Raw genomic sequence first — 20,000 nt, forward strand, 5'->3', positions numbered from 1 at the left:
GAAGAAAGGAGAGATAAAAGGAGGAAAGGAGAGATATACTGAAGAGATGGAGATACTGAGAGCCCATCACTATCTCTCGTGGCTCTTCACCTCAAGTTTGGAGGATAAAGCAACGTTTGTCGGGTCTGAGGGGTAAGTGAGAGGTAGATAAGAGAGAGAGAGAGAGAGAGAGAGAGAGAGAGAGAGAGAGAGAGAGAGAGAGAGAGAGAGTGAAAATTATATAAAAAGAAACGCATCGGATAAAGGAGTGAATATGTATAGTCATGGAGAGATACAGAAAATATGAGAAAAGAAATAAAAAATGAATGAAAAGGAATGGTGGAGGAATGTAGGAAGGGAAAAGATGGAGGAATGGAAAGGGATAATAAGAGGAATGAAACAAAGATGGGAAAGAAAAAAAAGGGAGAGTAATGATGGGAGGAAACGAGAGAACGAGAAGAACAAACAAAATAAAAACGAAAAAATAAAAAATAAAAGAGAGATTGAAGGAGAAAAAAGGAGGAAGAGAAGAAGCATGGATAAGTAGGCAACAGAAAATGGATTACCTTACAACGAGACTGCCTGCTTTAGTGATTTATTTTTCTTTTTGTATCCCTTTATTATTTGTTTTTCGGTTACCTCAGAAAAAGATTTAATCACTGATACTCACAAGTTCGGAACTTTACATCCAATCCTGTCATGACTAAGATACTGTCAGCACGATTTTTAAATGAGATGTTCTTCTTCGCACTTGAAAAAATTGCAGGAAGGTTGTTACAGCAAAAAATAACTCGAGGAAGAAGAAAATAAGGAGGAGGAAGAGGAGGAGGAGGAGGAGGAGGAGACGAGTAAGACAAATAAGGGGAAAAAAGGAAATGGTGAAGGAGGAAAAGGTGGAAAAAAGAGCAAATATTACAAAGATGAGAAAGGGATAGTTTATGAAAGGGAGGGAGAAGAATTGCAGAAGTGAAAGCCTAGGAAGGGGAAGAAAGAAAAAACGTAGCAGGAAAAGGAAACAAAAAAATTAGGAGTGAGAGGAAAATAGGGAAGAAAAAAAAAGGCGACTTAGCAATTGAAGGAAGTGAAACAGTAAAAAAAAGATAAGGAGGAAAATACTGCAGAGGAAAATATGAATGCGATAAGAAAATAACGTAGGAGGAGGAAAAAGAAGCGAGTCAAAAACATGAATTAAAAGGAAGGAGGTAAAGCAAGATAGATACAACAGAAAAGAATTAGAAGGAATGGGGGAAAGGGACGTTGGAGGAGGGGAAGAACAAAGAAAAAAGAAAGGAGAAACGGGAAGGAGTAGGAGAAACAAAAGAAGAAAGAGTAGGAGGAGGAATACAGAAGAAAGGAAGATGAATTATACATTACAACAAAAACAAAACATTAAAAAAGTAAATAAATAAAGATGTAAGGGGGGGGGGGGGGAGGAGGAAAGGAAAGAAGCGATAAAAGGAGAATAAAAACACGGGTCAGGAGGAATAGGAAGAAAAGAAAAAGAAAAAATGACGATAAAGAAAAGACGTAGAAAGAGAAGGAGGAGGAGGAGGAGGACGGCGTTATCTCTTCTGATTTATCCCGCTGGAGGCCTCGGGAGATAAGAGAGCGCGGGAGACAAAAGCCGGCGTGTCATTATCGGCCTGGTGGAGATAAGGGAGGAAAGGAGATGCTGGCCCACTCATCTCCACCTTATCTCCCACCCTCCTCCTCCTCCTTCTCCTCCTCGTCCTTCTCTTTCTCCTCCAAAGTCTTGTCTTTCGCATTTTTTTTCCTTTTTCTTATCCTCTTCTTTCTACTAGTTTTCTTTTTTTTTTGTTCTCTTTTTATAGCTTCTCTTTCTTCTGCTTTTTCTCCTGGTCTCTCTCTCTCTCTCTCTCTCTCTCTCTCTCTCTCTCTCTCTCTCTCCTCCAAATTCTTCCTCCTCCTTAATTTTTCTTTCAACTTCTTTCCAACTTTCTTCCTGTCTGAGAGAGAGAGAGAGAGAGAGAGAGAGAGAGAGAGAGAGAGAGAGAGAGAGAGAGCATAGTTACACACAAAAAAACAAAGACAAGCAGAGAGCCTTTGAGATAAGAAATGAGAACTTGCAATGATTCATCTCTCTCTCTCTCTCTCTCTCTCTCTCTCTGTTGTTCCTCCTCCTTCTTATCTCTCTTCATTATCTCAGTTATTCCGTCTCACGCTCCTCTTCATCTCCCTTTCTGTTTCATTGTTTTTGTTTTAATATTTCTTGCTAATCGCGCACTTCACATTTTTTCTTTACTGTTTTTCTATTCCACTTTCTTTCCTCTTTATCTTTAACTCGACCTCCGTTACATTATTCCTTCTCATTTTCGTTTTTTTTTCCCTTTCTTTTCATCTCTTTCTTCTTGTCTTCATCTTGTAAAATATTCCCTTGTTATTTTTTTTTCTTTTATTATTTTCTTCTTTATCTCCATTTGTTTCTTGCTGTGTAATTACTTGGTTCGTTTTTTTATTTAATCTCCAAGTGGTCATCTTATTCCGTCAATTCCTTCCCTTATAAGTTCACGGTACACACACACACACACACACACACACACACACGTATTCAGTTTATAGATTTATTGCAGAGCGACGGGAAAAGAAAGAAGAGAGGAGGAGGAGGAGGAGGAGGAGGAGGAGGAGGAGGAGGAGGAAGAGGAGGAGGAGGGGGAGGACCCAGTTCACTTCCCAAACCACTTCATAATCTCCTTAACTCTTCTCAGATTTATTGTCTAAGGATAAAAAATTCTCTCTCTCTCTCTCTCTCTCTCTCTCTCTCTCTCTCTCTCTCTCTCTCTCGACGGCCAAATCTCTAATTATCTTCCCCTACAGGTGTGTGTGTGTGTGTGTGTGTGTGTGTGTGTGTGTGTCCACCACCACCACCTCACTCCCTCCCTTAAAAATTGCCCACCAACCAACACAAACCAGGGTCAGTAGCCAACCAGCAGTGGAGGAGGGAGGACGTTCGCTCTCGGTCTCTCTCTCGCCTGTGCCACGCCGCCGCCGTCACCGCCCCCTTCTCCGCGCGCACACACATACACACAAACACGGCCGCTGCACATACACACACGTACGCACACACACGCGCGCGCCGATGATGATGATGATGATGGTTGTGGAATGACGTGTCTGTGCCGGGAATTTTGCCTGAGTGTGACCTGTTTTTGTCGCGTATAATACTTGCGGTCAGTGTGGAAAAGATAGACACAGAGAGAGAGAGAGAGAGAAAAAGAGAGAGAGAGAGAGATAGAGAGAGAGAGAGGGAGTGAGAAAGAGAAAGAGAGAGAGAGGAGAGAAAAGGAAAAAAAAGGAAGGTGTCGGAAAGAGAAAGAATAAGAGAAATAGAAAAAAACAAAGACGAAACACAAGAAATTTTGAGAAACGTGATTTTTGAGAAAGGAAAAAGAGGAAAAGGAGGAAAAAAGGTGATGGGAGTTTTTTTCCTTGTGAGAGTGGAGTGAGAGTGACGAGAGGACACCTCCATCACCACCACCACCACCACCAATATGATAACACCACCTCCACCACCACCACCATCCCCACCGTCATCATCACCACCACCATCACCACCACCACCACCACTCATCACCAACACCACCAACACCAACACGTGGAAGCCCTGACCACCACTGAAGAAGGAGGAGGTGGAGGAGGAGGAGGAGGAGGAGGAGGAGGAGGAAAAAGGAGGAAGAGGAGGAGGAGGAGGAAGAGGAGGAGGAGGAAGAGGCTAAAATAACAATCCAAAAAAAGAAATAAATGTCATATCAATAAATAGGAACTTCATCTAAGAAAGACCCAATTGGAGGAGGAGGAGGAGGTGGAGGTAGGGGGAGAAGGAGAGGAGGAGGAGGAGGAGGGAGAAGAAATAGAACCCAACCATCTCAGCAACGCTTTTGGATCAATTCTCGATAGTCGCTGAAGAAGAAGAAGAAAAAGAAGAAGAAGAAGAAGAAGAAGAAAAGAAGAAGAGGAATAACTAATAGAAGAGGAAAAAGAACGAGAAGGGGGCAAGAAGCTGAAAAAAAGAAATCGGAGTAGAAAAAAAACAAGAAGAAGAACGGGAAGAAGAAAATAACCAGAAAAAATAGAAAGAACTCAAAAACTAGGAAAAAATCAAAATCAAAAACAAACAAGACAAAGAAATCAACAAAACATAAGTAGAAGAAAAACAAAACAAAAAAAAGAGAACTCGAAAAAAATAGGAGGAAGAAAGGAAGGAAGGAAGAAGGAAAAGCAGGGATAGGAGGAGGAAGAAGAAAGAGGAAAAGAAACACAAGAAGTACCAAACGAACCTACCTACCTACCTAGCCACCAACGCTCCTAATCAGTGATCCCGCGAGGCTACCAAACTCTCCTTCCAATCACTCGCGCGCATTCCACCCTCCGCCCCATGAACATACCTCGCGCTGACGGCCAAGATGCGGCGTGACTCTGCCCTTGCTAAGATCCGGGAGGACGCGTCGAGAGGCTGCAAGGGAGGCGACGCGGCAGAAGATCGGATGCTGCGGAAGGGCGAGGAAGAGTAGCAAAACCAGCAAGACCTCAAGAGCACCAGAAGACGAAGAACCTGAAGAAGAGTCGAAGTAGAAGAACGGGCCATCAGGAGTTCGTCAAGCCAAGAAGAAGAGTGCTGCCTGGTGTTGGTGGTGCTGTTTGAAGATGAAGATGAGCAGGACTATAGTAATGGATCGAGGTGGTGGTTTGGGTGGTGTTGGTGATGTTGTTGGAGAAGGAAGAGGAGGAAGAGAAAGAGGAAGAAGAGGATCGTGTTTGTGGCGGTTTTGGTGGTGCAGGTATGTGTATATGTTTGTTTATTTTTATAGTAATTGCTTGTTTTGTCTTTTTCGTGTTTTTTTCGTGATTTTTCCATATAAGGACATTTTTATTGTTTTTTTTTCCTTTACTTGTTGTTGTTCTTATCTGTTTCTTTCCTTCCGTGTCTTCCTTGTGTTTTCTTTCGGTTTTTCTGTTTCAGGTTTTATTTATAATTTTCTCTTTTCTTCATTTGCATCTCCCTTCGTTTTTCTTTCAGTATATTTTCCTTCATGTCTCAGCTAAGTTACACACACACACACACACACACACACACACACACACACACACACACACACACACACAAACACACACACAAGAAACCCAGACTATTGGATTTCAAAAATGTATCGATGATGCAAAGATATATGACAATACAATGCCACAATACAAACACCGCAACCACACTGACCAACACACACACACACACACACACACACACACACACACACACACACACACACAAATCCTCTACATCTACGCATACATATATTTTCACACTTCCTCGTTTCCTCCTTCTCTTTTCTCTCTCTTCTTCCTCTTTTTATGACTACGATGTAAGAAAATGGTTATCAAATTTTCTTTATATTTCTCTATTTCATCGACTTTCTATTCTTCTTCCTCATCTTTCTCCTCTTTTTTGTCTGTTTTTCATATTTTTTTCGTTATTCCAAGTGTGATTTTTTCCTACTCTTTTTCGTTCTCTTTTATTTCTTTTCTTTTTCTTCTTCTTCTTCCTCCTCTTCCTCCTCCTCTTAAATAAGTCCGCCTCTGTTTAAAATTTACAACTTAATTAGCACCAACCGAAGGCGCATTAACATAACAACAAAACAGATTTATATTTACAAATTAGGTTCAACTCCACTTTTTGACACGTTAAGAACCAGTAACTGTGTGTGTGTGTGTGTGTGTGTGTGTGTGTGTGTACGCATTCATGTGTGCGATGCGTATTGAGACTGAGGACAATTCGTGTACGCATGAGTGAATACGGAATTGGTAGTTTAGTGGTGTGTGTGTGTGTGTGTGTGTGTGTGTGTGTGTGTGAGAGAGAGAGAGAGAGAGAGAGAGAGAGAGAGAGAGAGAGAGAGAGAGAGAGAGAGAGAGAGAGAGAGAGAGAGAGAGAGAGAGTAGAGAATAAAGAAGAAACTGAGAAAGAAAGGATAGAGGAAGAAGGGATAGAGAAAAAAGGGTTACAGGGAAGGGATGAAGGGAGAAGGAAGGGGAGAAAAGAGGGGAGGGAGAAGGGGAAGTCTGACTGTGTGGAAGGGGAGAAGGGTGAGGGAAGAAAGAGGAAACGGTGAGAGAGAAAAGTTGAGAGAAATGAGAGAAGAGTTGAGGCAAAGGCGGAAATAGTTTAAGAAAGGATGAAAGCAGAGGAGAAAGGGAGAAAGAAATGAAGGGATGAGGGAAGAGGTAACGAGGAGTAAAGGGAAGGGAGGAGAAAGGGAACGAAAGGAAAGGAAAGGAAGGAAGAGGTGTGAAGGGACGTGAAAGAAAGAAAGAAGGGAAGGGAAGGGAAGAGATATGAAAGGACGTGAAGGAAAGGGGAAGGGAAGGATAGGAATATAAAAGGAAAGGAAAAAAATTGAAAGAATCGAAGGGAAGAGGATAAAGTGATGAAGGGGGATGGAATATACAACGAAGGAGAGACATTGAAGGAAGGAAAGAAAAGTGGAAAGGAATAAATAAAGAACGAAAGGTTTAGAAGGAAGGGAAAGGGATGTGGAAAGGAAGGGAAGTGGAGGGGCGGGGAAGCGGTATGAAGGGAAGGGAAAGGAAAAGAAGGGAAGGAGTTGACGTAAGGAAGAGTAAGTGGAAATCAATATACAAGTGAGGGAATGAAATAAAGGAAGGGAAAAAGAAGTGGAAAGGAAGGGAAGGGGGAAGGAAAGGAAAGCGATATAAAGGGAAGGGAAAGAAGGAAAGAAGTTGAAGGGAAGAAATGAGCGTGGAAAGAAATATAAATGGAAGGGAAAGAATAATAGGAAAGAAGGGAATGGAAGGGAATGGAAGGGAAAGGAAGGGAAGTGGTAGGAAATGGAAGGGAAGGGAAGAGGGGGGGAAAAGGGAAGGGAAATGAAGAAAGAGAAAGGAAGGGAAGGGAAGAATAGGGAAGGGAAAGAGAAGGGAAAGGAAGGGAAGGGAAGTAAAATGGAAAGGAAGGGGAGAGGAAGGCAAATGGAAGGGAAGGGAAAGAAAGTGAAAGGGAGAAGAAGGGAAGGAAAGGGAAGGGAAAGGATGGGAAGTGGTAGGAAATGGAAGGGAAGGGAAGAGGGAGGGAAAAGGGAAGGGAAATGAAGAAAGAGAAAGGAAGGGAAGGGAAGAATAGGGAAGGGAATGAGAAGGGAAAGGAAGGGAAGGGAAGAGAAGTAAAATGGAAAGGAAGGGGAGAGGAAGGCAAATGGAAGGAAAGGGAAAGAAAGTGAAAGGGAGAAGAAGGGAAGGAAAGGGAAAGGTAGAGAAGGGAAGGGAAATGAAAGGAAGGGAAGTGGAAGAGAAGTGTATGGGAAGGGATGGTAAGGGAGAGGAAGAAAGGGAAAGAGTTGAAAGAAGGAGAGTGGAAAGGAATATAAAAGCAAGGGAAATAATTAATGAAAAGAAAGGAAGATAAGATAAGAAAAGGAAAAGAAGTGGAAAGAAAGTGGAAGGGAAGAGAAGGGAGAGGAAGGGAAGGGAAGGTGTGAGGCAAGGTAGAAGGGGAGATAAGTGAAAGGGTGTCGGCGGGCTCATAATAATTTTCAGGCGGTGTTAATATATATTTACAATCCGAAGCTAATTTTTAATACACAGAAGCTGTATTTAGTCTCTTCTCTCTCTCTCTCTCTCTCTCTCTCTCTCTCTTACACACATACACACACACACACACACACACACACACGGATCCGCATTTCGTTTTTTCTCCTCGTGAATGTAAAAAAGAAGATAAATTTAATGAGAAACAAGTTAATGGATGCAAGAAGTATCTCGCACACACACACACACACACACACACACACACACACACACACAGAGGAGCGCTTCAGGAACTTGTTTGGATACATGACTCGTTCTGAACTTGTCTTGTCCCGGACCCCGCCCCCCCTCCTCTCCCTTCCCCCCAGCTACCTGGAGATTAAATGGAAAGGTAACTCCGCCTCATTACTGTTCACTAATACAATTGACGGCCGTTTGGGAGGGAAAAAAAGCCAAAGAAAATGTTGTTCTCTCTCTCCACTTATTTATATATCTATTTATTTATCTATCTGTCTGTCTCATTAGTTCGCTGACACGGTAATAGTAGTTTAAAGACATTGGGTATTTAACTAAAACAGAGAAAAGCAAACAGACAGAAAGAGAGACAGACAGGGCGAGACAGTGAAAATAAAAAAAACATAAATAGAATGTGAATCCAATTATATAAAACAGAAAATAAGACAGATGCTTAAGGGAAGAAAAAGATAGAAATATAAATCCAAATTTTATAGAGTTGACAATAAGAATGTTAGATTTTTGAGGCAGAAATAATAAGAAATGTGAATCCAGAATTTTATGAAGCAAAAAATAAAAAAAGATGTTTAGAAAGAGAAAAAAAAATAGAAATCTGAAGCAAATTATATTACAGAGCATAAATAAGAAAAGTTCTGTTTAAAGAAAGAAAACGAAACAAATGCAAATCCACTTTACCAATAAATATGAAAAAAAGACAACACACGCGAGCCGGGATTATATTTAAAGTCCGATTTGAACAAACATTCGAATCCTTTTTTATAAGATTCTATCGGGAGGAAGGAGTTTAATCCCTATCACGATAAATTCAAAGAGCAAAGGAGGAGGAAGTGACGATTAGAAACGTAGATAAAGTTCTCTCTCTCTCTCTCTCTCTCTCTCTCTCTCTCTCTCTCTCTCTCTCTCTTATTTATTTATATTATTTTTTCTTTTCTTTTTCAGTCTCTATTTATTTACTATTTTCTTTCATTCTCTCTCTCTCTCTCTCTCTCTCTCTCTCTCTCTCTCTCTCTCTCTCTCTCCTTCTCACACACACACACACACACTTCCTCTCCATTATCAACACTTTTGCCAAGACGTGAAGGGGATTAACGTGTCGGTGCCGGTGTTCGCGACTCGACTGACTGGCGGTTCGACTTGACTTCTCTCTCTCACGCGACACCCGCCCCGGCCTGACTGACGGACCGACTGAATGTGTTTTCGCAAGTCACTCTGATTTAAAGCCCCGCCCGACGTTTTGAGTGATCCATCGAGTGAGTGTTGAATGTGCGGGGCCTTGCTCTCACTCACTCAGTCACCCACACCCGCTAACTACGCTTTTCAAGGCTCTTTCATTACTATTTGCCTGTTTGATGTATCCGTGAAGTTTCTCTCAGTGTTATTACGTCATTTTTTTTAACCAGCCATCCCTTGCCTTGTGTAGACCTAGCGGCCTTTCGCAGACTCCTTATGTTCTCAAGTTCTTACGTACGTGTACTTAAATCCAATAACTTCCAGCACCTCACAAACAGAACTCTGGTTACAAAATATGCGATGGTCTGGTGTTAAGACTGAGGAAAGAAGAGATGGGGAAGAGAGGAAGATATTCGGAGAGTACCAGTAAGATTAGAAAGAACGAAATTTAACTGTGGGTTTGGGCATTTAACTAAAACAGAGAAAGACAAACAGACAGACAGACAGACAGGGCGAGACACAGATAGAATGAAGGAGATCGGGCACAGTATGGGGAAGAAAAGGGAGATGGGGAGAGACAAAGAGAGAGAGAGAGAGAGAGAGAGAGAGAGAGAGAGAGAGAGAGAGAGAGAGAGAGAGAGAGAGTAAAGAAGGGGCAGGGGGGGAGGGAGGGAAGGGGATTCTGGATGCCAATAATCCAAGAAACGCAAAGTCATCCATTTTTTTCTCCCCTCATAATCTGTAGCAATGATAGGGAGGGGAAGGGGGGAGAGGGGAGAGGGGGAAGGAACAGGGGAGGGGAGGGGAGGGGACGTCCATCATTCTCTTTCTCATTCTCTTTATTTGTTGCTTCCTCATTCCTCTTTCTATATCTTATCTGTCGCTGTATGTGTGTGTGTGTGTGTGTGTGTGTGTGTGTGTGTGTGTGTGTGTGTGTGTGTGTGTGTGTGTGTGTGTGTTCTTTCCGAACACACCCTTGAGGGCCCTGCCACATGAAGAACAGCTCAGGAGGCTCAACCTTTTCACGCTGGAAAAGAGACGCCTACGGGGGATATGATTCAGGTCTTCAAGTACCTATTGAACTTCAGTAACATCGACCACTCTAAGCTTTTTGAGCTACAGACCAACTCAAGAACCAGGAACAACGGCCTGCCCATTCAAGCAAAGCGATGCAACACAGACATTGGTAGGAGTTTCTTCTCTATCCGAATCGTAAGCCATTGGAACGACCTCCCTGCTGAAGTAGTAAGTGCAGAAACCATCAACTCCTTCAAAAATCGCATCGACCGTCACTTCGTGACAACAGGAATAAATTAAAAATATGCACCGAAATGCTTTGAACTGCTCTGCAGGCACCAAGTGATTGACAGGCAGATCTACAGCAGGCAATTTCGTAATGAGCCAATAGGCTTTCTGTTGCCTGTCATTCCATGTTTCCATGTTTCCTTCACCTCTTCCTCTTCTTTCAAATCATTCCTTCTTGTGACTTCAACTGGACTGTGAAAATGATCTAAAGGTTACATTAATATTACTACATCATCATTATCATCATCATCATCATCATCACCATTTAGGTCAGTGTGCATATTCCCTTATTTTCACTCGTTCACTGGTTCAAAAGTAAACAAAAAAATTGACGGTATAGTTTAGAGTTCTCACTATCATTATCACAATCACGAAAAACTCTCACCAGACATTACTAGTGCACTGGAAAACAAAGGCCTTTCCTAACGTCCTCAACCTGGTTCTCTGTCTGATTTTATAGAAACCACCTGGTCCTGACTCCTTCACATTAGGAGTTGGCATTGTCACCTTTTTGTTTTACCCAGCACAGGCTCAAGGGCCAATGCGAGGGAGATGAGCACTGAGGCCACGCGCAGCTTAGCATATGCGTCCCATCTGCACCTTACTCAGTCACTTTGTTAATCTGTTCTCAGTTCTACGCACCTGCCCGTGTTGATTCTCTTCTTAATCGTCTTTAGAATATCTTTAACTTTTTATCTGCTCTCAATACCAAGGATATCAGAAAGTATATATTTAGGAGTTAATGAATATTGCATGTGTCGTTTCATTATGATTCTTATTTATGGATTTGACTTTGTGTTTGTTATTATTTTTGTTGTTTTGTATATATGAATATCACCTGTCTGTCTGTCTGTCTCTCCGTCTGTGCTGTCTATTTTTCTGTCTATAAATCTATCTCTTTCTGCCTCTCTGTTTCACTCGCTTTTTCTTTTCTGCTTCTCTCTGCCTCTGTTTCACTCCTCCGTCTCTCTCTCTCTCTCTCTCTCTCTCTCTCTCTCTCTCTCTCTCTCTCTCTCTCTCTGCTTCTTTGTTTTTTCGCTTCTCTCTTTCACTCTCTTTCTGTCTCTCTGCCTCTCTTTCTTTCCTATTCCTCTTTGTTTCTCTCCTCTACCTCTACTTCTTTCTCTTCTCCACCAATACCTCATCCTAACATATTCTCTCTCCCTCCACAGAGCTATCGTGATGGTGGCAGTCTTTGCGGGGGGAGGCGGGGGGCGGGGGGTGTCGGCTGGGGGCGTGCTGGGCGGGGGGCTGCAGGCTGTGGTGGGGCCAAGCCTGATGACACGGCTGGTGGAGACGGAGGCGGTGGCGAGGGTGGCGGCGGCGGCGGATCGGGAGTGTTGTGGACTGTCCGACCCCACTGCCACGCCTCTTACACGCCACTGGCTCTCCCACCCCCACGCCCACGGCCACACTCACGCCCATACCACGCCCCCTTCGTCCCCCTCTGGTGACGCCGCCCCCGCTGTGTGTAACGATAATTCTCCTGCTGGGTGAGTATTTGGTGTGGTTTGGGTTGTTTTTGGTTGTTATAGTTTTATTTGGTGTGGCTATCTTTAGTTTCTGCCCTGACCGTTTATATTTTCTGATTGCTGCTGCTTTTTTTTTCCTCCTTTTCCTCCTTCTCCCTGTCCGCTTCATCTTCCTCTCTCCTCCTCCTCCTCCTCCTCTCCTCCCTCCTATTCCCTCCACTTCCGCCTCCTCTTCCTCCTCCTCTTTTCCTTCCTTCCTCTCTTACTAAATGATCCTGCTAAAAAAAAAAAAATAGCCCACTGATCTTTTTATATACATCTGTGTCACGTATTCCTGAATCTATCGCACATTTTTTAAGATGTTTCTCGCACTGACGCATCCCATGACTGACTTCATCTTATCTATCCACCAGTTTTGTCTCAATATTTATCATCTTCTGTTTTATATTTATCAAGCTTTCTCACTTTGTCTCATTATTATTGATTTTTATGACGAAGGAAAATTTTCAGTGTATCGCAAATTACAGGTCATATTTTACGCTTTCAGATTCTACTTGCGGCGATCAGTCAAGAGCCGCCGCTGGGTCATGTTTCTTGAAGGTGAGGATGTGTGTGTGTGTGTGTGTGTGTGTGTGTGTGTGTGTGTGTGTGTGTGTGTGTGTGTGTGTGTGTGTGTGTGTGTGTGACGGTGAAAAGAAAAATTAATGCAAGGAACAAGACGTGAATATCATTTTTTCTCATGCTGTATAATTTTGTTTAGATTTCTGATTAAGGGGAACATCGACTTATTTCAATTAAAACAAAAACTAACATCTATACATCGTTTCGTGTATTTTAACCCAGAGATCACAGAGCTTCATTAAAAAAATACACCAGAACAACACAAAGCAATACAAAATACAACCCAGTACCAAAAATCAATGTATCAGGTCGCGTAAATAAATAGTGTCACAAGATCCTTCAAGCACTTAAACAACATAACAAATTCACACTTAACATCATCTTTTTTTTTTCCTCTTCTCCTTCCCCGTCTCTTCTTCCTTTAGTCTACAGCATTTAGCCTTTTCCTTCCTCATTTCTTCTCTTTCTTTCTCCTCCTTCAAACACTTTCAGCACCTCTTGATTCCTTCTCTTCCTTCTTCCCTTCCTTCTTTTCTTTCATGCAAGCACTCTTCTCTTATCCTTATTCTTACCTTCCTTTTCTTCTTTTTTTAACTATCTCTACTTTCATCTTTTACTTCTATCTTCCTTCTGAATCGGTAGGAGGAGGAGAAGGAGGAGGAGGATAAGAAGAAAGAAGAAGAGAAGGCGGAGGAAGAGAATGATAAGGAGGAGGTGAGTTAGGAGGAGTAGGAAAAGAAAGATAATAAGAAGGGAAAGGGAAGAGAATGAAAAGGAGAAGGAAGACGAAGAGAATGAAGAAGATGGGGAGGAGAATTAGAAAAAGAAGGATGAAGATGACAAGGAGAAAGAGAAAAAGAAGTGGGTGAGAGTACATAGCAGAAGTTGGAGAGAGAAAGTATTGGTGGTGCTAAGAATGGTGGTTTTGATGATAGTGGTGGTGGTGGTGGTGGTGAAGAAAAGGAAACAGAATAAAGAGGAAGAAAAAATAGGAAAACGATGGCGAATTAGGAAAAAAGAGAAGGAAGAGAGGGTACGTAGCATAGGTTCGAGGTTCTGGTAGCTGAGTTGGTGTTGGTGTTGGTGGTGGTGGTGGTGAAGGTGGTGGTGGTGGTGGTGGTGGGTCATTGTGGCCTGATTTAAGAGCGGTGGACGCGGCCGCCACTAATAATAACTATCACCTTCTGTTAGCGGCGCCACTAGATTAAACCCCTTCCACCTGCCAGGCCTCCTCCTCCTCCTCCTCTTCCTCCTCCTCCTCCTCCCTTCATGACCCCTTGATCGCTTCTCTTTCTCCTTCTCCTTCTACTTCCTGCACTTCTTGAGTCTTATTCTTCTTTTCCTTCTTCTATCTGTCTCTTCTTCTCTTCATCCTTTCTACAGTTCCGGCACTTTTCGATCACTCCTCCTCCTCATCATCATCTTCCTCCTCCTCCTCCTCCTCCTCCTCCTCGTGCCACTTCAACTCCCCTGCTCTCCTCCAGCTCCTCCTCCTCCTTCTCCTCCTTCTTTCATTTTTTCTCCGATAGTCTTTTCATAGCGGATTATTTTTCTCTCTCCTCTCATCGACGTTTCTCTCTTTCCATAGTTCCCTCCTCCTCCTCCTCCTCCTCCTCCTCCTCCTCCTCCTTCCTCCAGTTATTGGCAACAGTGATTGAGTCTCTTGATATGTGGAACTCCCCCCCTCCTCCCATCTCTCTCTCTCAATATGGCGCCGCAAAGAGCATAACGCCGAAAGCCTTGCTGGTCCGCCCCTCCCCCTCTCCCCATCTCTCCCTCCCTCCCCCCTCCCCCCCTCCGTACCCACTCCCACACTTCGCTAACCTTACCTTCCCATTTTCTAATCTTTTGCCTCCCTAATTTTTCCTCCTCCTCCTCCACACCTCCGTTTTCAAGTTAATCTGCCTTTTCTTTCTTCATATTCCTTTATTTCTTTATTTCATTTTTCTTCTGATTTCTACTATTTTTCTATACTTTCATCTTTTCCTCTATTTTCCTTATCTTATGTCTCACCTACTTAAAACTACAACAACGAGGACAACGACAACCCCCACCACCACCACTACTACTACTACTACTACTACTACTACTACATTACTACTACTACTACCATTTCTACTACTTTTCATTATGCTACTATTGCTGCTGCTATACAACTACTACTTATATGCTTATGGGAAGTCTCTCTCTCTGTCTCTCTCTCTGTCTCTCTCTCTCTCTCTCTCTCTCTCATGACCAAACCACTTCATGCTATCAAGCCACCGACCTTCATTCCTATAAAGCCGTATCCGGGGCGGGGCATTGCGGGAAAGGCGGGCCGGGGTGGCGGGGCGGGGTGAGGCGGGACGGGACGGGGCAAGGCGGGCGGGGCGCATTCTCCCCATCTCCTTTCTTGTGGTCTGGCGATAAGTGGGTGCTCGGGAAAACCAGGGAAGGCATACTGCGGCCTCCCGGATGTCATAATCTTGGTTGTGTCATGCGGTGAGGGACTGTTACTCGCCGCCCCGGGGTGACAGGGCCAAGAGGCGAAACTGAGCGCTGCGGCAAGGCGTAGCGCAGGGTAAAATACTGGCTCTGCTTTGCTTTCTTTCCTTATGTTCATTTGTTGTTTTTATTTCTTCATTTTGTTTGTTGTTTGTTTTCAGTATATTTAAGGTATTTATTAGCCTACCCCACTGTCACTCCATTTTTCTAGTCTTATATATTCTCTCGTCTTATATCTTATCACGCTCATCATCTCTCTCCACACTCTAAACACTTGACTGTGTAATATTATTTTGTGGCAAAGAAAAGACACAAAAATGTTCCGTCTTCGTCATGCTCTAAAGATACTCTCGTGGTTTGGGCAATATTGATAGACACACAAAGTTGCAGGGACAGGTACATGCATACAAGTTATGCTCTGGTTACAGGGTGGGGAGCGGGAGGTCTCAGGGGACTGAGTGGCTCGCGGGGACTTTAAATCCACGTGCGGTTGTTGCGGTATGAGCGAACATTCTGCTTTACGTATGTTCAACGCGACCAATCGACAGCAAACACAAATCCGTCGAGACAAATTTGCATTCCTAATAAAAATGTTTTGTCTGGACAGAGCCATGGTTAGCAATCCATCCAAACCCTCAGCCGAAAACTGGGGTTGCCTGCCAGGAAGGACATCCGAGGCAGAAAAAGTCCCGCTCCATACAAATATGAACGAGGAAGTCTTCACTGACCCAATCAACCTCACAAGGGTAACTAAGGACGTTAAACGAAGAAAAAGAGCTTCACGTGTTAAGACATCATTGAATATCCCAGCCAACTTTCTGAATGAACTTTAGAGAACGAAATGCCCGCCCTCAGAGCACTGGCCTGACACCTGAGGAGCGGGGAAGTATCGTATGAGCAAGTACAGAGTCAACGAGGCGGTGAACACACACGCAACACTGAGCGACCACCGTGTACTCTGCTAACGACACACCGAAGGCAGGGTGCTTGGGGTGCCCTGCTGGAGGGGAAAGGAGCGGGGACGGAGGTGTGCCGTGCCTCTAGTTATCCCATGTACACTTCTGACACCATCTGTTGTGTTGTGGGCACTGGCACCGTCCTGCTGTAGGTTTGGCACCCTTTAAGTCAGCCCACGTTGCTCCTAGTATATCAAGTGACGTGGCAGTTTTGAGAGGCTTGGCGACAGCGGGCGTGGTGGTGGTGGGTGGCGTGGTGGGGGCGGCGGCGGGCGAGGCGGCGGCTTTCAGTGGGTGTTCACGTCATGGTCGAGTCGGCGGCGGGTCAGCTATTGTTGAGGCGTAGCTGGGCCTCCACCTGCCCCTGGTGACCGTCAGGCAGTATTGTCTCCCTGTTCCTAGCATGCAAGCTCCGCCCCGCCCCGCCACACTAAAGAACGACGCTTGCTGCCGGTAACCCACGAAGCCTTGTTACTTAGGAGTGTGTTTGCTTGTGTTCCCTTTAATAGACCATCGTGTTGCGGGAATGTTTTTATTTTATTTTAGTATTCTATGTTCGATCTGACTCTACGACAAAAAAGAGAAAGAAAACAACACCCGTCGTCATTTTTCATGGTTAGCACGCCCGCCGCATCACCCCGAGGTCCCGGCGTCGCCTCGCGGGTCATGAGATAATTTGGCCGTCTCTTTACACGTCGCTGCCGCTGTTTACCCGCCAGAAAATAGCCGCTGATGGACGGCGGGGCGTTGTGGTCTCGGCCCCCGGCAGGAGCGGCGGGAGAGCAATCTTGGCGTCTCGCGGGTGTGATACGGCTGTCAAGTGCGCGCGATGCAGGACAACGTGAGAGTCATCAGCCGGTGCCTTGTTACACACCGCGACGAGGCGACGACCCGGCACGCTCACACACACACACAAAAAAAGAAGAAAAAAAAGTACACATACATGCACAAAACACTCACAAATACACACACACACACACACACACACACACACACACACACACACACACACACACACACACACACACACACACACACACACACACACACACACACACACACACACACACACACACACACCTTTCCACTCATCTACCTTTCTTTGCCTTCCTTACACACACATCTTTCTACCGAAACGTCTGCACCGACACACACACGCGCACATACCTTAGCCCCAACACCCACACATACACAAACACGTTTCTTACCACCCCACACTCGAGCCCCAACACCTACTCAAACACCCCCACACCTTCACCCCCCACACACCTTTACACTCTCCCACATACCCCCAAACAGCCACCCACCCACACACTCACAGTCAGGCCGGGCAGGTGTGTGAGCCCAAGCCAGCGCCTGGACCACACGTCGGGACTCGCGGGTCGGCGCCTCTCAGCTGAGCGGCGCGGCCATCAAGTGTCCATCGCTACACACAGGCGCCGCGTGATATCGTCCCAGGATGCCGCCGCCTTAGCTCGCCGCCGCCAATGTTAATGGTGTGCCCCGGCCAGCATCAGCATCAGCATCAGCGGCCACAGCAAGGCACCATCCCACCCGCCAACCCACCCGCTACTCCACCGCCCCACCGCCTTCCGCCTCGTCACTATACTGCTGTTACTGCTTCTAATAATACTCCACTTCTTGCTTTTTTATCTTTTTTCGTTCTTTTCTTTTGTGTTTTCTTTTCCTCCTCCTCCTTCTCGTCTTCTTCGTTCCCGTTTTGATTTCTCGCCTACTTGTCCTCCATTCCTCCTTGTTCTTTCCTGCTCCTCCACTTCCAATTCCACTTCTTGTACTTGTTTTTATTTATCGTGGCTCACTTTCATGTTTTCTTTTCCTCCTCTTCCTCCTTCTACTCTTTTTTTCTCCTACTCGTTCTACATTCCTCCAACTCCTTGCTCTTCTCTACTCCCTCTTCACTACTTCTCCTCTCCTTCAAAAACTAATTCCTCCTCCTCCACTATTTTCCCTTTCCATCCTCTTCGTTTTCCTCCTCCATGTTCTTCTCCTCCTAATCCTTTCCAACTACTGATATCTCTTGCTGATGAGTCTCCTCCTCCTCCTCCTAGTCACAACAATACAAACACCTCAGCTTTTGTCTTTTAATGAGTCGGAAAATACAATAAACTGAGAGAGAGAGAGAGAGAGAGAGAGAGAGAGAGAGAGAGAGAGAGAGAGAATATGAGGAAAACAAATGAGAATGCAGCATCCCAAGAGGTAATGAAGCGAGGAAGAGGAAAATAGATAAAAAAAAAGAATTAAGATTAGAAGTCGAAGTATGATGATGACGATGATGAAGATGATGATGACGATGAGTAGGAGGAGGAGGAGGAGGAGGAGGAGGAGGAGGAGGAGGAGAAAGACGAGGAGAAAGAAACAAGGAAAAAAGTGAATGAATATAGTGGGAGAAGGAAGGAAAGAGAAAAAGGGGAAGGATAAATAGAAGGAAAGAGAAGGAAAGAGAAGAAAGATGACAAGGAAGAGGAGAGAGGGGGGAGAAAACCAGAAGGGAAAATAAAAATAAAAATGAGAAGAGGAAAAGAAAAGGAGGACGAAAAGGAAGATAAAGTAATGGAAGGAATAGAGAAAAGGAGGAGAGAGGAAAGAGAAGGAAGAAGGAGAGGGAAAGGGGGAAAGAGAAGGGAGTGAGAAGGGGAAATAGGAGGAGGGGAAGAAGGAGGAAGGGAAGGAAAAGGAGGAAGGGGACAGAGAGGGGACAGGGGCGGAGGGGGAAGAAGGAGTAGAGGAGTAGGAAGAGGAAGAAGGAAATAGGAGAGGAAGGAGGAGGGAAGGAGAAAAGGAAATGGGAAATAGGGGAGAAATGGAAGGGAGGAAGAAGAAGAAGGAAAAGGGGAGGAAGGAAAAGGGAAGGAGGGGTGAAAGGGGTAGAGGAGAAAGGGGAACGGGAACGAGAAGGGGGCAGGGGGAGGGGGAGGGGGGGTACAGGAGCGGCGTTCCCTTGGTGGTGATTGTCGGGGTGACGGGGCCGCCCCATCACACCCTTTGTGCCCCGCCGCCCCGCCCCGCCCCTTCCCAGACCCCCAAGGACACCCACCCCCTTCCCCCCACCCGCCAGAGCCGCTATCATGAGGCCCGCGAGGAGGTGTGCGTGTAGAGAGTGCGAAGATAAGGAGGAGGAGGAGGAGGAGGAGGAGGACGTGGTGGTGGTGGTGGTGATGGTGGTGGTGGAAGAGGAGGAAGAGGAAGAGGAGCAGGAGGAGGAATAGGAGAAGAACCAGAATTTCCAGGGATCCTTTTCTTTTCCAGTAACATCCCCAACAACACCTTCATTTAGACTCCAGAATGTTGTATTACTTTATTTCTTTAGTTATTCCTTGTGGTATCAACGCCTGTCTTAAACCTCCTCTTTCCTCATCCATTCCCTTGACATCATCAGTTCCATCATTTTCTACATTTCCGTCGTTTTTCTATTGATTTTTGCTCTTTAACTATTTCCTCGGGTGTAAGAAAATCATATCAGTACACTAGACACCGTTCCCTATAAGCTTACCATGAACCAGTGTCAAGATCAGTTTCAATATCAAGACGCCGCCTCTCCATTCCAAACTGACCTCTCTTTTGGCTACTCCTATTTACTTTTGCAGGAGCGATTAGCAGGCTTTTTCTTTTTTTCTCTTCGTTTATTGCCCTTGAGCTGTTTCCTATGCCGTAAAAAAATGAATGGGTTACAGTAATGGCTACACATAACGAATTAATCATCTTTCAGTAATGTTATAGCTCAAAGAGGCCGAGGAAGAAGGGAATTAAGGAGAGGTATGTGGAACTGAACGAAGACGAGGAGTTTAGAAGATGCCATTGTTTTATTTAAGTTGGTCGTTGTTAAAAATTAGGGAGTGGATTTTGTAATAATTCAGTGATTCTAAGTGGTTGAGTATGTAGTGAGGTGGTGTAAATTTGGCACTTAGATTGTCGATATTAAAGGAATTCACATCCGTTTATTTTTTTTTTTTTTGCTAAATTTCAGTCACTCCTCCTTTTCCTCTTACCCTTTTCTTTTCCTCTTCTTTTATTCCTCCACACCTATCTTCTTACTCCTCTTCCTTTTCTCACTACTGTTGCTTCCTTTTATCACACTTTTCTCTCTCTTTCTTTCTCTGTGCATCTTACCACCTGCTTCTCCTCCTCCTCCTCTTCCTCCTCCTCCTCCTCTTACCCGATTCAGTGTATTACTTTCACTTCAAATTCGTCT

The 20,000-nt window shown here is 44.6% G+C and overlaps 1 protein-coding gene across 1 annotated transcript in view; it reads left to right on the top strand.

The window, feature by feature from the left end:
• The first annotated feature begins 2,929 nt into the window (after positions 1 to 2,929).
• The window catches only part of LOC127000518 (palmitoleoyl-protein carboxylesterase NOTUM-like), a 32,505-nt gene continuing 15,434 nt past the window's right edge, over positions 2,930 to 20,000 (top strand). Inside the window, exons 1-3 of the mRNA XM_050864253.1 lie at positions 2,930 to 4,775; positions 11,430 to 11,750; positions 12,277 to 12,329. Coding sequence (XP_050720210.1) covers positions 4,642 to 4,775; positions 11,430 to 11,750; positions 12,277 to 12,329 — 508 coding nt within the window. The 5' untranslated portion in view covers positions 2,930 to 4,641. The remainder of the gene's footprint in view (positions 4,776 to 11,429; positions 11,751 to 12,276; positions 12,330 to 20,000) is intronic.

This window comes from Eriocheir sinensis, chromosome 19, assembly GCF_024679095.1.
Source record: "Eriocheir sinensis breed Jianghai 21 chromosome 19, ASM2467909v1, whole genome shotgun sequence".
Taxonomy (NCBI): domain Eukaryota; kingdom Metazoa; phylum Arthropoda; class Malacostraca; order Decapoda; family Varunidae; genus Eriocheir; species Eriocheir sinensis.